Below are 17855 nucleotides of genomic sequence, written 5' to 3' on the forward strand. Positions count from 1 at the left end.
CCTGGTAAGGCAGTGGTTCTCAAACTCTGGTACATTATGACCACCTGGAGAACTTTGTAAGGAACCCCAATGCCAGTGCTGCTCTCCAGTCCAATTAAATTAGAAAGCCTAGGAGGGGGAGCCAGGCATTAATATTTCTTAAAAGATCCAAGTGATTCCACTGTGCTACAAATTTTGAAATCACTCTGTTAAGGGAAGGTGAGTTTAAGAGAGTTTTCCAGCCAGGCATGACAGCAATTGCACCTGTAACTGCAGTGACTTGAGAGGCCAAGACAGGAGGGTCATAAGTTCTGAGGCCAGCCTCAGCAACTTAGTGAGACCATGTCTCAAAATAAAAAATACCAAGGACTGAGGATGTGGCTCAGTAGTAAAGTGCCCCTGGGTTCAATCCCCAGTATGGGGGAAAAAGAAAAATTAAGAAAGGAAAGAAGGGAGGAAAGGAAAAAGAATTAAAAAAAAAATCCAGCTCTACATGCTATATAGATAGTTTTGTATTTTCATCTTAGCCTCAGCACTAGTTTTCAGTGGGATCTCAGGGTGATTTATTTAACATCTGTGAACCTCAGTTTTCTCATCTATATCATGGGGCTAATTCCTGCATTACAAGGTTATTGTAGAGATTAAGTGATATTAGGAGAATGTAGCATTTCCTGGGACCCACCAGCCTTCCATAAAGCACTTCTTAGGAGTGGGTAAAATTAGTATATTGCTTCCTGTGGAAAAAATAAAGCATGTGGGTCATCTGGTTTGGTCTAAGTCTAGAATTAAAATATAAATAACAGATTATTCAAGGCAGACTGAGTTTTGTTCCTTTAACCCTATGGCCTTGACCACAAATCTGGATGAGGAACCTGCTTCTCACCTGCTATTAATTATCACCTATTTCATTCACTTGTGTAGAACTACTTTTTCCCCAGCCACTTGCAGTGATATAAATTCTTGATGACAGCAAATGGCCTGTGTCACTCACCTTTCCCCAGTCCAGGTCAAGCTCCATGTGTGAAATTTGGAATGCTGTGACTACCCAGAACTCCAGCGGGTAGATTTTCCATTGTGTTAATGTGACTTTGGTTTTGAGTCATGCAGGTATAATTATAGGTATTTTCTAATATTCTTCAGCACCTTCTAAACTGTGCCTTTTGTTCTCTGTGTTCTATTTTACTACATGCACATTATGCGTTTCATACCATTACATCAAATGGACTATTAGAGTCTGAAAGACCAAATTGGTCTCCGTCTTTGCCCTTTAATCTGAGGCATGTGAGGGATATCTGAGCTTCTCCTGTCTATATAATTAGGCTGCAAAACAGATGGCATTTTGCTTTTAAAAGAAAACTATTTCCCTAGCACACTGCCATGACCCAATCTTGCATGATATGAAATAGGATAAAAGAGAAGTAACATATCTTTCCTTTTAAGGGGTTGCCCTGGGTATAGTTGAAGATGAACAAAATTAACTTCTCTATTGTAAAAAGTTCTTTGCCATAAATGTACCAGAGTGGCTGTAGAGCCTGAGTGGCAAAGCTATGCCCTCCACACACATTCATCACCTTTTATCCCAGTACTAATGTGGAAGGTGAGGGAGGGGTGGGATGGAGGAAGTCAGGGTTAGACCTGGTTCCCCAGTGTTCTTGTTCTGCTGCATGAGCAGTGCCATGCTCTCCTGCATCAGTGCTGTTATTTGGGTTCTTCTTGCAGATGTGCAGGAACCCAGACACTGCAGAGGTGCTGCCCACATGTCCTGTAGATGTAGCCACCAAGACCCAGACGCACCCATGTCCCACTCCTGCCTGAGCTTCTCTTCCAGCATCTTTCATAACCCAGCTCCTCGGCCATTTCCTTTCCTCCTTCTTGCCCCTAATTACCTGGCCTCCACAACAGCTTTGGGAAGTTTCCACTTGTACCTTCTGTACAGAAGCAACAGATAAGATGATGTGAGCTGGGCCACCTGGAAAGGTAGGCATCCAGGGGCCTGGGAGCAAGGGGGAGGAAAGGAAATGGCCAAGGAGCTGGGTCATACACAGGGTTAGAATAAAGAGCACAGGTAGAACCTTGTTTGAAAGCAACTCTACCACTGGCTGCATGAGCATGCCCATTAAGCATTAATCAGATATACTTGAGGTATAATAAACTGCAGATATTTAACTTGTACAATTTGATAATCATATGTGTATGCCCATGAAACCATTGCCATATGAAGATAATGAACATACCTATCACCCCAAACATTTCTATGACACCCTGTAATTCTTCCCTCAACTCCTCCTCCTCTTCCCCATCCCCAGGCAGCTGCTGATCTGCTTTGTTTTTATACATTAGTTTTCATTTTCTAGAATTGTATATAAATACAATCATATTGAAACTCTGTATTCTTTTGTGTGGCTTCTTTCACTTAGTGCAATTATTTTTGAGATTCAGTCATTTTATTGCCTCTATCAATAGTGCAGTTAGGGGCTGGGGTTATGGCTCAGTGGTAGAGTGCTTGCCTCACACGTGGGTTCAATCCTCAGCACCACATACAAAAATAAACAAGTGAAATAAAGGTGCTGTGTCCACCTACAAATAAAAAATAAATTTGAAAAATAGTGCACTTATTTGTATTTCTGAATAGTGGTCCATTGTCTAAATGCACCATAGTTTGCCTTCTCATACACCGGTTGATGGGCATTTACATTGTTTTCAGCTTGGGACAAATGAAAGAACTGTGAGCATTCATGTATAGTCTGGATATGCATTTCTTTGGGGGAGAAGGAGTAAATATCTAGAACTGGAAAGGCTGAATCATATAATAAATGTATGCATAACTTTTTAAGAAACTGCTGAATGATTTCCCAAAGTAGTTGAACCATTTTATATCCCCACATGAGAGTTCCAGTTCCTCCACATTCTTACCAATGTGTGGTATGGTCAGTCTTTACAATTTTTGCCTTTTTACATGAAAGTATCTCATTGTGATTTTAATTTGCATATCATTAATGACCAACAATGCTGAACATCTTTCCACGTGCCCATTTGGCATCCCTACATTTCCTCTGGTAAAGTGTATTCACATCTTTTACCCTTCCTTAAATTTGTATTGTTTTTCTTATAAATTCTGAATACAAGTCCTTTATCAGATATATGTTTTACAAATATTTTCTTCCAGTATGTGGTTTATCTTCTCATTCACATTCATTTTTTATGAAGTCCAATGTATGTATATGCTCTTTTATGAACTGTTTTTGGTGACATAGCTAAGAAATCTTTGCCTAACCTAATCAAAAATATTTCCTATCATGCTATCTTCTAGAATAAATTTTAGGTTTTATATTAAGTCTTTGATCCATATATTGCACAACATATGGACTTAAGTTGCTTTCATCATTTTTTTTGTGTGTGCATACTTTTGCATTTGATTATGTAATTATACTAGTACTATTGACCTTAAAAACTGCCTTTTCTCTACTAAATTACCTTTGTCAAAAATTATTTCTCAGGGCTGTGGTGTGGCTCAGGTAAAGCTCTCGCCTTGCATGCAGAGGCACTGGGTTTTATCCTCAGCACCACATAAATATAAAATAAAGATATTGTGTCCACCTATAACTAAAAAATTATTTCTCCACATTTTTGTCTCTCTCTGGGCTTTCTGTTCTGTTTCATTTACCTGTTTGTCTATCTTACATCAATACCACACTAATTTTAACTAGGGTAGGTAGATTTATAATAAGTCTCAAAGTAGTGCTAGTTTCTCAACTTTGTTAGTATTTTTTAAAGTTATTTTGGCTATTCTAGGCTTCTTGAATGTCCATGTAAATTTGAGAATCTCTTATAAATGGATTTTATAAAAGCATTTTCTAACCCAAAAGCCTGCTGGGATTCTGATTAGGATTGTGCTGACTCTCTAGATCAGTTTGGAGAAATTGATTTCTAAGTAATATTGAGTCTTCTGACCTGTGAGCATAATATCTCTCTTTAGTTTTTTAAGTCTTCGTTAATTTCTCTTGAGAATGTTTTAATGTACAGGTCTTATTTTTTTATCAGATTTGTTTCTATTTCATATTTTAAGGATATTGCAAATGGTATTTTTAAATTTCAATTTCTAGCTGTTCATTGTTATTACATAAATTTATAATGGATTCCTGTCTGTTCATCTTCTATCCTGCAACTTTACTAAATTCATGTATTAGATCTAGTATCTTTTTCTGCCAATACAGACATTAGGCTTCTTCAAGTCTGGATCTTTTTCTTTCTTTTTCTTGGCTTGTTGTATAAGCTAGGGCTTCCAGTATAATGCTGAATAATAATGGTGCAAATAGATATCCTTGTCTTGTTCCTGATTAAAGGGAAAACATTTTAGTCTTTTACCATTAAGCATGATGTTAGCTATAGGGTTTTATCAGACTTAAGATGTTGTCTTCTATTTATATATTGCTAAGAAATGTTCTCACGAATGGACATTGGATTTTAGTAAATGCTTTTTTTGTATGTAATGAAAGAATCACATATTTTCCCCCTCTAGTTTGTTAATATGGTAAGTTATAATGATAGATTAATTTTACTTAGTAACCAACCTTACATTTGTGGGATAAACCCCACTTTCTCATAGTGTAAAATCTTTTGTATATGTTGCTAAATACAACTTCTAAAATATGATTCTCTAGTAACTTTGTTTAGAAATTCTATGTCAGTGTTTACAAGAGATCTTGGTCTATAGTTTTATATATACATATATATATGTGTGTGTGTGTGTGTGTGTGTGTGTGTGTGTGTGTGTGTGTATGGCGCTGGGAATTGAACCCAGGACCTTGAGCATGGGAGGCAAGCACTCTACCAACTGAGCTCTATCTCCAGCCCAATAATTACCTTGTAAAGAGATTTAATAATAATAAAAACATGTATTTAACCATGTGCTTATTCCCAAAGCTTTTAGTCCCTTTGTTAATCTTTTGTGGGTATGCCTTTGGTGAATTCTATTAGCTTTTTAAAGTCTGGAAATGTCTTTATTTTCCTTTTGTTTTGAAGTGATCCTTTTTATGGGTGAATACTTTGAGTTTGACAATTTGTAGTCCTTTAAAAATATTGCTGTACCATCCTCTCACTTGTGTTATTTCCAGTGAGAAATGTGCCATCATACTTATCATTGTTCCTTTGTATATAATATATTTTTGTTCCTCGGGCTGTTTTTACAGTTTTTCTCTTGATCATTGGTTTTGAGCAGTGTGATTATGATCTGCCTTTCTGTAGTTTTCTTCATGTTTCTTGTGCTTGGAGCTGATTGAGATTCTCAGATCTGTGGGTTTACGGTTTTAATCAAATTTAGGGAAGTTTAAGCCATTATTTCTTTAAGTATTTCATCTGTAACATACTCTGTCTCCCTCGGGAATTCCAGTTACATATATTTGGATACTTGAAATACTACAGCTCTTTTTCTTGTCTACCTGTTTATTGTTTGTTTTTAACTTTTAAATTCTCTCTGTGTATTTCCTTTTGAAGAATTTATATTGCTAAATCTTCAAATTTACTCATCTTTCCTTTTACAATATCTAATCTGCTATTCTATCCCATATGTTTTTCATCTCACACATTACATCTCTAGGGGTTCATTTTGTCTTTTTAAAAATACATATCCCATGTCTCTGCTTAACTTTTTGAACATTTGAAATAAGTTTTAATGACTGTTTTAATAGTTCTCTCTGTCAATTCTAACACCTATGCTCATTCTGAGTTGGTTTCAATTATCCCTTCATTATAAATCTCATTTCCCTGCTTCCTTGTATGCCTAGTTATTTTTTTTTATTAGGTGTCAGACATTTGGATTTACCTTGTTGGCTGCTAGATATTTTTGAACCTTGTAAATATTCTTAAGCTCTGTTTGAGGATGTAGTTGATTACTTGGAAATAGTTTGATCCTTAATGGTTTTGCTTTTAATATTTGTTAGATGGAATCAGGTCTGTGCTCAATCTAGCACTAAATGTCCCTCATTTACTGAAGCAAGACCCTTCTGAGTACTCTACCTAATATCCTTTGAATATTGAGGTTTCCCAGGCTGGCTGGTGGGAGAAAAACAGTTTTTGCAGCCTTGTGCACTATAACCTCTATTCTCTTCAGATGGTCAGTTCCCTGGCTGTGGGTACTTTCCTCATATGCATTTGCTGATCAGTACTCAGTTGAATACACAAGGGACCTTCTCTAAGTCTGTTCTCTCCTTTCCAACTGTCCAGTAAACTATTGCCTTGGCCTCCCCTCTGTCCTCAACTCAGGGAGTCCACCAGGTTTCACCTGAGTTCCCTCTCCCTGAGCCATGCCTGGAAACTCTCTCAAAGCAATATGCTGAGATATAGGTAGTATTTGCCTTGCTTAGCTCCCCATTTCTCAGGACCATTGTTCTTTGCTGCTTGATATCTAATGTCTTACAAACAGTTCTTTTATACATTTTGCCCATTTTTTTGGTTGTTTCAAATAAGAGAACCAATCTGGTCCCTGTTATTTCTTCTAAGCCAGAAGCAGAAATACTCATGGGCAAATTTTCCAATTTTTCTGAGTTTTATGTTGTCATCTATAGAAAAGGATAATAGTGTTTTATTTATAATTTTACTATGAAAACTGAATGAGACTGAGGTTTGTGAAGTACCTGGCAATTGGCAGATGCTCAGCAAATATTTGGGTCTTCACTCTCTCTATACCTAATTCTTACTTCTTCTGGATTTTACTTGGGTTATCAACGTGATTCATGGCTGAACTTTGGGTTGGGGTCTCTACAATGATCAACCAAAGTAGACAATCACTTGTGGGCCAATAAGATTTTAACATGATGGGTTTCAGAATTCTGCTATCCAGAGGACATTGAGGTATAAACCTTTTTTCTCCTTTAATTAGATATTTTCTTTTTCTAAAACCTCATCCAATCCAACCTGCTAGAATTATTCATTTGTTTATAGTATGAATATCAGGTTTTGGAAGGTCAGTGATTGAAGTAGATAGAATTTAAGAGGACCAGTGCTATTTGTAATCCAGTATAATTTTGTTGGGATTTCCACTAGATCATGAATGTCAACTTTTTCTTTCCCCTTTTCTTCTCAGATTTCCCAAAGAACTGCATGAAGAAGTGTTTGCTGTAACTCACTTATTCTCTCTTCTTTTTGCTTCTCTCCCACGATAGTGTCTGGAGGTCGCAGTCGCCTGCATCTCATTGATCTTGGCAGCTGTGTGAAAGCTCTTAGCAAAAATCGAGAAGGAGGTTCAGGGCTGTGCCTCTCATTGTCTGCACTGGGCAATGTCATCCTCGCTCTCGTCAATGGCAGCAAACACATCCCATACAAGTAAGTGATTCTTCTATTTGAATAATAAGTGTAGTAAACATGGTACCAGAGCCGGGTGTGGGACACTTAGTCCAGTGCCATCTAGGGAGAAGTGTGGCACAGAGGGACAGTCTGGACCAAATTACTAGTTCAGAGCCATAGATCAGCATTAGCTAACCATTGTATAATGTATCATCTTCCAAATTGGAGAGTTTTAGAAATACTTAAATCTAACTTTAGACTACTCAGAGAAAGTAAGACATTATCTCAGTGGAGGTCTCCCGTTACAATGACTATTTGTGGATTGTTGTCATCATTGTGTTGATGTGTATATTTAATAGTGGTGTGAACAACTGGCTGAAGATTGGCTTATCTTTTCTTTAAGACTAACAGATTAAACCAATAAAAATACAGATACCCAGTTACATTTGGATTCCAGATAAACAAATAATTTTTTGTATAAGTATGCCTCCCCCACCATTATTGTATGGATACTATAGGAATTTTATATATTATCTGGCATCCCTACTTAGCAGACTTTTTAAGGTTTGGGGATTTACCCAGCACTATTCCTTGCAAATGTTTGTTCCACATATCATTTTCTTCCTTTCTTTCTGCTATTGCTCCAAGATGATGAAATTAGAGCCACTCCTATGTCTGGCATAGCCATGGACTTTCCATATCATCTATGCTCATAAATGACCCAGCTCAACCACCCCTCACCACCAGCACCCAGCTCACCTTTGCCACTGGACAATGTGGTGGGGTGATAGATGCTCCACTGGCTATCCATGCCTCTGACAATGCCCATCTGTGCCTCTTACTAGTTATAAGAACTTTTTGTAATGATTAAATGAGGGTTATAGCTGTGTATCTTGTCTATATCACAGGAAAATAAGACTCAGAATGATATAAGATTAGTATATGAAAGTTTTTTGGTAGAATTTAGAACACTATAGTAAATAACCGATAATAATAATAATAATAATGATAAGGCTATCCTTATCTATTTAAATGGAAATAATACCTACTTGAAAGAGTTGCCATAAGTAAAAATATATGGAATCAATTTTTAATCTATAAAAATTCTACAAAATTCAAGTTACTGTATAGGAGGAAAAAAGATAAATCAAGCAGCTTGTTCTGTAGTAACTGAGATTCAGGCTGAGTCCTTGAGTTCTCCTTCCCTCTGTCCTAAGTGGATATAAGACCCACTAAAAACACTGTGATTTTATTCTCCACTGGGAGGACCATTACTAAATAGACTTATAGAAGCCTTAAATGGTAATTATATTCTGGTCTATCACAATTCTTAAAATTTGGAATCCTACTTGATGAACCCAGAAATAGTTTTCCCAAGCCATTGTAAGGCTTGGTTTTCCCAAGTCATTAAAAAAAAAAATTTAAGTTAAGTTTTATAAAGTTTCATTTCTGTCATTTCTGCTGTTAAACAAACTCAATTTGTGAGTTCAAAAAAAAAAAAAAAGGGAAGGAAGGAAGGAAGATCTGGAGAGGACTGTCTAGTCTAGAGAACTTAGAAGGTAATTAAGGAGGTCCTTGTTGGTTTCTATAAAATGAGAATCATGTCCGAAATATAATAACAATAGATCATGATGGAGATGAAATTCAAGATACCACCTTATGAGGTCACTGATTATGTATTTTTTATTGCTCACGTAGTTTTTAAAGAGAGACATGCCTTTATGATTTCAAAAAATACTTGTTGAATTGATGGTGGGAAGGATGAATGAATATACACATATGAAATTATTTTTAATTTAGATAAAGTAACTTCCTTATGGTTAGAGTTAGGTTTTACTATAAACAAATAGGGAAACATTAAGAATTATTTTATTATTAGTTTAAAGTCTCTTGTTAAATTAAACATATTTTTAACATCAGCTGGCCTTCACAACCAGCCACCTGCCCTCTTAGAAGGAGGAGTCTGAAACCACCCCACTCCCCACTCCCTGCAGACATCTGTCAGCTCAATTCCAAGAGTTCCTTTCCTTCTGTTCTGCATCCAGAGTAATGACCATAGTGTTTCTATGTGTATGTAAAGCATAGACTTAACATAAATGCTGTGTCTGCAGGGGACACAGTGATGGAATTATCCCCTGGCATCAGGATAACTGGTGGAACCATTCGTCTCCGGCACACACTTCTATTGCTGTCCTTTCTCTACCTAACTTATATCACCAAGAGCTTGTTGGGGAGCCTATTGATGAGTTATGGTAGCATGGTAGCCTCACAAGCCAGCCAGCAATGTCTTTCCCAAAACACCCATAAGCTAGTACATTTGTTCTTTCATTCCTCGGTCCTTACTACCCTCCCTTGGTCCTTACTACCCTCCCTAGGTCCTTACAGTCCATTGTTATTTATAAGCTTTGAAAGATCTTTGCCATAACATTTTCTCAGATTCTCAGCCATAGCATTTATTCAATATTTGGTGTCTGCACATTGTATTTGCAAAGTGATTAATCAACTAGAAACTATCCTCTTTCAGGGCACAAAAAGATAAGACAAAGATTTACTCAAATCACCCAGCCAGTTGGTGGCAGGATCAAACTGCATCACTTTTCACAGTTTCAGAGACCTTGGCAGCTCTGAGCCCACGTGGCTGACCTGCTCCCCCTTTTCATCAAGCTCTATAATATATTAGCTGCCTTGCTCTGCACAGCAGGGGTATCCGGCACAGCAGGATGGCCCAGATTTCTTTTATCAATTCCATCAGTGCTCTGAAGCCACATTATGCAGCATTTTGTTAGCATACTAAACACCTTTCAGGGTGTCAGACTTAGTCTTTGCATCAGTTCCTTCGAAAGGGGAAGTTTCTTACCCATATAGTTTCTTCTTGTTCTGCTCACTTGCTGTTGGGGGGGGGGACAGAAAATCAAACTCATATCTTTTACCCTCCTCCACCCGACCAAAACACAAAAATCCCACTGCTTCTTCATTTGTCACCCTAGACAACTCTGTGCTTGGAACCTGCATTACTAGCGCTTGCTTCTGGGAAATTAACTGGAATGTGCACAGAGGGGATATAGCCTGTCTTCATTTCTCTTCATCACTGTACCAGACGATTTGTCATGTGAGCAAGCCGGAAAGTGAGTTTGGATTCATTACCCATCCCGGTGCTCCCACAGGCACCCTGGATGTGCCCTGAATGGTTCTGACTTTGCAAATGATATTGCCTTTGCAAATGACAGATGCAGGCGTGGAACAGGCTCCCAACCTCAGCCATTACACAGCACGGGCTTGCTGGCCAATCCCAAAGCCATAAATCAATCCTAAATGGTGACACCATTCAGAAAGGCATGCAGGGAAGTCAGGGAGACCACCAAAGACTCCAACCCCCTAGTCAGTTCTGCACTGACAGGCTGCACAAATTACTCTCTAACTTTGGGGAAACCTCATGACCAGGAAAATCTGTCCTTGTCCTGAGCATTTTGACAGCACATTTGCAAATTTCCTTCAGGCTCATTCATTACGGTTGTTTGCTATTCCTTACCACTTCTTGGGCAACAAGGTGCTAGGAGTCTTCCCATTTGATGGATTAAAAAAATAAAATAAAATAACAGGGGCATTAACATGAATTTTTATGCCATAGACCAGGGTCCTAGGTCCACACCATTAGGTTTGGTCCCAGAAGGGCCACTGCAAGAATGTGTCAGGGTGAACTTAGCTTTAGCAAAAATGCTATTATGGGGCCAGGGTTGTGGCTCAGTGGTGCAGCGATAGCCTAGCATGCGTGAGGCACTGGGTTCTATCCCCGGTACCACATAAAAATAAAAACAAATAAAATAAAAGTATATTAAAAAATGCTACTATGTCCCAGTTCTTCTGAAGGCTCACCACAATTTAATTCTCTCAAAATAGAACTTCTGGTCCTTTTTAGATGTTGTTTTATGAAGGGTATAAACCCTTAGGAAGCATATCCTTCACATCGTGACACTTCAGGCCCTATTTACTCCATTTGGAAAAACAATTGCTTTAGTAGGTCTCATAATCTGATACTGAGCAGGGGGCTGCTGCCCAGCTCACACAGAAGCCAATTCTCTGGCACCTGGTTTTTAAAAAAAGAAAAAACTTTTTATTGAAAGCCAACTGTCAAGTGGACAGGAAATTTAAAAAAAAAAAAAAAAAAAAAAAAGAAAGCTTTTCTCATCTGTTGATGGTTGGTAGCAGGGGAGGAAGAAGGGAGAAGCTGCTTGTTGGTTGAATGATGAGATGGAGAAGTTTTAGGTGTTTTTTCTTTTTCAGTGCTGGTGATGGTGGTGACCCCAGAGCCTCACACAGGCTAGGCAAGCGCTCTATCACTGAGCTACTGAGATAGACCTGCAGCCCATTGGTCATTGTGCCCGGTCACAGGTCACATGTCTCAGGGAAGTTATGCTCTATTGAGGGGTCTTTGCACTTGTGATATCCAGAGGCCATTGACCCTATGAGCTGGCTGCTTCTTTTCATGTCTGTTCTTGAAAAGCCTATTTCAAACTGTCCTTGAGTGAATTCTGAGAGCTTTTCCCGAAAAACAACATAAGGACTTTGTTACTTATGGAATTTATGTCTGGGTGTGTCTAAGCCTTAACTGATTTCAAATCTGTTTGCTTATTTGCCAACAGGATGCTCACACTCTTGTTTCTAAACAACAGATATTTGATAATATTTTGGCTCCCATTTAATAAGACACCATGGAAAATGACTCTGTGACCCTCTCATGTCGTGTCTGTGGGACATGCTCTTCCCAGGCAACTTACAAAATGGTACTGCATAACCATCCCGTGATGTAAGTGATGCTCAGTTCCCCTCTTTTATGGGTTTGGTCTGTGGTGCAGACCAGAGTCCTAATCCTTGTTTGTTTAGATCAGTCACAGACGTGCTTTGGGCCTGTGCTGACTTCACCTCCTTCTCTCCATGGTCCAATAACTTCGAGAAAGCACGTGGAGCCTAAGGCAGTCTATTGTCATGAGCTTCAGACTGAAGCAAACTCTACCCGCAGCAGAAACCTGGATCCCGCCAGAGCAATAAGGATGTCCTTGCACAGCTCTGTAATGGGAACACTTTTCCTCCAAAGGCTTTAGTGAAGGGTCAGGAACCAGGTCGTGTGTAAGAACACAGCAGCTTCCATAGCGCAGCAATTCACTCAAACCAGCAGGTAGCACTAGAAACTATAGATTCAAGTCAGTTACTCCAAGGAAATGACATTTTATCACAAAGGCAGCTTTTTCAAAATGTTAAGGGCTCTTCAGCACGAGATGGTAGTCACCTGCAGCAGCAAGCCTAAAATTCCCAAGGACTTTGCAGGATGCTCCTCTCTGAAGCATGCAGGTGGTCCTCTGCCTTGCCATGGAGAAACACCTCCTCCCAGTATACATTTAGCTTTTGGGATCAGCTGTGCACCTCAGAACTGGAAACCCACTCAGGGTCTAAAGGCTGGAGAAAAGTGGCTCAAGGCTACTTTAGCTATAACCTTCAGTTCCCCTGGCTCCAAAGACCTGTCCCTCTGGACTTGATTATTTACATGTACCATGAAATTAAATTGATATTTACCAGAAAAATACAAATACTCGTTCTCCAAACTTGCTTAAGATAGCATGAGGTGGGCAGAAACTCTGTGCAAGAATCTTCGTGTATGAGGCAGTCACACACACACGTGCCTATTTAGCCTACACACACGTGCCTATGTACATTAATGTTAGATTATCTCTTTTTGATTTACAGAGAGAACATCAATTTAGAACTATTTGCACAAACTCTAGATATCAGTTTATAGAATTCCCTGTTTAGAAATAAAATAACAAAGCCTCAGGTTGCCAGGCAACTGCAGCAACGATAATTCTTAGCATTGCTGCTCCAAAAACATTCATTTTTGTATATTTTAATGACAGGATGAAGAGAGAATGAGCTCAGAATGTCACTGGGACACAGAAGTCCCATTTTTAATGAAATTTTTAGCATTCTCACTTTCTTTTATTGTCACCTCATAGCTGTTTGCTTCCCTGGCCAGTGGTATTTTCATATTTAATTATGGAAATTTCCAAAGATTGTTATTACTTTCATAACAATCCAAGCAGTAATTGTCAGTAAATTAACTGCCTGGCTCATTCTCTACAAGTCAGTCCTGGAGCAATGGCCCCATTTGGGAATCCACGGGTCACATGACCACCAGTGGGTTCAGGCGTGGGTTGTTGAACCCCTGGTTCGACAGGCGAACTACACAGGTCATCCTTTTTGTTCTCAGGAGCACTATTCTTTCACTGAGTTAGGAGCAGAATAATAGGCCCCCAACTCAAACAGAACCTCTGGGCAGCAAGTCACCATGGCTTGTCTTTTTTTCTGTCTATCACAGCTGGTCCCTGTTGGATAATGTGACATAACAGTCTAAGAACTGGATCAGGAGACATCTTCATTTCCCTTTTGGCTTTTCATGTTTATTTTTCTTTAGTGCCATTTATGAGGTTACTAATCAACATCTTTTCTTTCTAGATTCTGAACCAGCTATCCAATAGATATAAGAATGTGTCTGGAATTAAAACCCCACATTCTCTTAATCCTATCAGAGTAAGAGGCTTCTTTCTGCCCCTCTATGAACAGATCCAGGAACTTGGGAAAGGGCAGAATTAGGTTGGCATAACAGCCACACCCAAACCCACTGGCTGTGGTAGAGAAGGGAGGTTGAGGTGTAGGCGCTAAGAGACAGACAGATGAGTTTGGCTGTACATGCTCGGGGTTGTATTTACCACCCTCAGCAGTAAGATATATTTTTTTCCGTGAGAAGAGATAACTAAAAAGGCATCAAGAAGAGGGGGAATTTTTTCTTGATCTTTCCAATAGAATAGAGGTTCCTAATTTAAAGACTTGCTGAATCATAAGGAGAAGGAGGTAACAGTATCCAGTATTTATTTTCTGTTTTTTCTTAACTTAGAAAACTGAGCTCCACGGAAGGGCTACTTCTTGATGTGACCAAAATGATAACAGTTCATAGTCATTGTTCTCTTACAGTGTACCAGAAGCTATTCAAAAGGTTTTATTGGTATTGAATTCTGTCAACTATCCAGGACACAGGTACCATGATGGTCATTCTCATATTCCAGATGGGGAAACTGAGACACAGAGAAATGGAGTTACTTGTCCAGGTTTATACAACTAGAACAGAGCTACCTCCTGCCTCCCAATATCACTGCTTCAATACAGTGTCTAGAATGTTGTTGGTACTTACTCGATACTTGTCTAAATAACAAATGAGGCATGACCAAAATTTAAAAGTGACCTTGATTGTAAGTGAAAGCATAGATCCACCAGGTGGAAGCAATGGTGGCCGGCTTGAGGAGATGATTCAGGTCAGTCTCCTGGTCTTGCCTGTTTCTGTGATTGCCAAGCTGGGACCGACTGCCAGGTACTTATGGAAGTGAGGAATATGAAATAAAGAAGATAAAAGAGGAAAAGGAAATCTCCCACTCAGGGCCCAATCACTTATCTGGACTGAATCAGAAATATCAAATAAGCATGTTGGAATCAAGGAGACTCTTCTGACCTAGGGCTTGTGCTCAGGTTTCAAGGGAGAAGTTTAGAAAGTGGGGCTCCAGTCAACCTCATCAAGTGGCCGTCAATGGAACCTAGTATGATTCTGAGTATCATATGCTGGGAACCCCAACAGAGGAACTCAACAAATCTCAGCCATTTTTTCTAATCTATTTTTAAAAATTAATCTTTCTCATTTAAGAGCCTAAAAGCTTATGGAGTCTTTTTACATCCCCCATTGATGGAAAAACTGAATTATTCTATAATTACAGGACTCTCACCCACAAAGCCCTCCTGCTTTACCTGGCCAGTGGCTCCAGCAGGAAAAAAAAAAAAAAAAAAAGGAACCATTTCCCACACTGGAGAAGTGGGCACTGGACACAGCTGACTGATAAGACAGTTTCCATCTCTCCCCTCCACGGGTGGCGGTGTCCATTAGGGGTGTCGAGGTGTTCCTCAATGAACAGACATCTGTCAGCTGGAGAGGTTATCACCCAGGCTGTGTCTTGAAGCTTTGCTGAGTACAGGCAAGGTAGGGAAGGGATAAGGGAGAGGTGAGAATGACGGCAGGGCTGTCAGAGTGTGAGATAGTGAGCTTCCGCAAACATTTGGCTAATAATAGAAGCCTTGGGAATGTCCACAGTCAGCAGATTAAAATAGTCAATCTTCCAATAGGAATTTGTGAACGTTCTTCAGACTGAGCTCCCAAAGAAGTAGGTGGAGTTGAATAGCTGTGGTTTCTAAAAGAGCTGGATTGCCACCTGGGTCAGGGGAGCCCATGTTGAGCTGAGGCCAGGGCATGGGGATTCTAGCGAGGGCACCATTGCTGACCTCCGTATACCCCAAGACTCTCCCTGAGCTTTTCATGTCTCCACCAGCAAAATCAGAGTCCACATTCTTACTTATCCACCTCCAAAACATTTCATAGGTCCCACTGAGACAATGTCTGTGAGCCTCTTTAAAGAAGAGGCAAAAGGATAATCGTTTTAACATTTGCTTTTTGCCTTTGACTTCAAAGACAAGGAGATAATTGTTTCAATATGTTCTGAAATGTTATAAGCCAGATTAATCTGGCAGTCTCATTTTTTTTATGCACTCATTGACTTAAGAAGTGTGTATCTCTTTTAGCCAAGTATATTATAATTTTCTTTTATTAAAATAGAACATTCATGAATGGGGTTATGGCTCAATGGTAGAGTGCTTGCCTAGCATGTGTGAGGCACTGGATTCAATTCTCAGCACCACATATAAATAGATGAATAAAACAAAGGTCCATCAACAACTAAAAATATATCTAAATTTTTTTTTTAAAAAATGTAATCCTCATGTATTTATATAATCATTTTTTTTAGTTGTAGATGAATAAAATATCTTTATTTTATTTATTTTTTTAATGTGATGCTGAGGATCAATCCCAGTGTCTCACGCATGCGAGGCAAGGGCTCTACAACTGAGCCACAACTCCAATCCCCTGATTCATATATTTTCAGTCTTATTCTGTATAAGACTGAAATAACAATTTAAAGCGGCCTGTTACTCCACCCTGCGTGAGTCCTTTGGGTGTGAAAATGAGCCAGGGATTAGGAGTCAGATGCTGCTGAACTTCCAGTTGTGTTTGTATATCCCACTGACTGGGGCATGTTCGAATATTTTTAAAGACACATTTTTTTCATAGACTATGGCTTTTAAATTTAAGCCAAGTACTTCTCAGGTGCCCTGCCAGATGTGTTGATGTGTCATGAAACTTAAGTAAAATCTTACCTGTGTTGGATTTAATAAGAGACAGGTTTCTTCCAATGACATTTTCAGGGCTAACACGGGTGACACAGATTTTACCTTTCACTTTATATCCTTTGTGGTTTATAAAATGTAACTCCATGATTCACAGAGCTCAATGCTGCTCTGATTAGCAAGGAGCATTCTGGACCAAAGGAACTAGTTGAGGAGTTTAAGGAACTGATCCCATCAAGTCCAACCAAGGCTACAAGACATACACGGGAATTCCATTTGAGAAATGTAGAGCAGAAATAAAAGTTATTGTGTCCATGTACTCATGTCACGCACTTGTTCATTTGAAAATATTTATTAGGCCCCTACAGTATACAAGGCACCACAGCAAATGATTTCCACTCTTAGCAACTTACAATATAATAGGGATACTTACAATATAATAGGATACAATATAATAGGGATACAGATATTAAACACTCAAGTGCAATGCCTGATCACATGGGCATACCAGCCAAAGAAGGAAGGGAAAGAAGGGGCCTGGAGAGAAAGAAGGACCCTCAAGGACTGTAGTAAAGTCTTCCTGGACAGAGTGGGTGACTCCCGTTCTCTCCTTACCTTACTCACCCACTCACCCGTACTCATCCGTTTCCCTGTTTCCCTATACTCCATCCTTTCAAGGTCTGAGCCATTCACCACGCTCTGCCATTCACGGTGTTGATGTAGAGATTGCCTGACACAAATCATGATAAACTGCTGAGCCAAATGCAAGACTCTGAATCCAAAGCTAATTGTTATCTTTAATGATAACTAATCATCATATCACAAGTCACTTTGCTACCAGAAAGAAAACAGCCAAAGGAGGAGGGCTTTGGGTTAGTCTGGGCCAGTGCACAGAAAGCCCAAGATGCCCTTGGGCACCCCGAGGGCTGCATAATTACTCAAGGATAGCTTGATTTAGGCACAATTAGGCATTCGAAGGGATGGAGCATACAAATGAGTTGGGGCTTAATTCATTTAGAAACTGTCTTGAACATTAATAGAGCTTCAATCAGATTATCCAACCATAAATTCTCACCTGTTTTACCACTGGTTCAGGCTCAATTGAGCATTAATAGATTTTTTTTTTGGTCCATGCAAATGAGGTGATAATTCATTCTGTGTGTAATTGAACACTTTTCAGATAGTTATACTCGAGGAGCAGTTAAGTTGTCCCAAATTGTCTAATGTACCTAGAAACTCTAACTAAAGTAGAGCTGGATTTCATTTCAATATAATAAGGAGACATCCAGAGAAATAAAGATCGTTATAGTAAATTTGTTACTAGA

General features: G+C 39.1%; 1 protein-coding gene across 1 annotated transcript in view; it reads left to right on the forward strand.

The window, feature by feature from the left end:
- Nucleotides 1-17855, forward strand: part of Kif26b (kinesin family member 26B) — a 471784-nt gene that overhangs the window by 401631 nt on the left and 52298 nt on the right. The window contains exon 10 of the mRNA XM_076831744.1: nt 7140-7299. Coding sequence (XP_076687859.1) covers nt 7140-7299 — 160 coding nt within the window. The remainder of the gene's footprint in view (nt 1-7139; nt 7300-17855) is intronic.

This window comes from Callospermophilus lateralis, chromosome 13 (genome assembly GCF_048772815.1).
Source record: "Callospermophilus lateralis isolate mCalLat2 chromosome 13, mCalLat2.hap1, whole genome shotgun sequence".
NCBI classification, from domain to species: Eukaryota; Metazoa; Chordata; class Mammalia; order Rodentia; family Sciuridae; genus Callospermophilus; species Callospermophilus lateralis.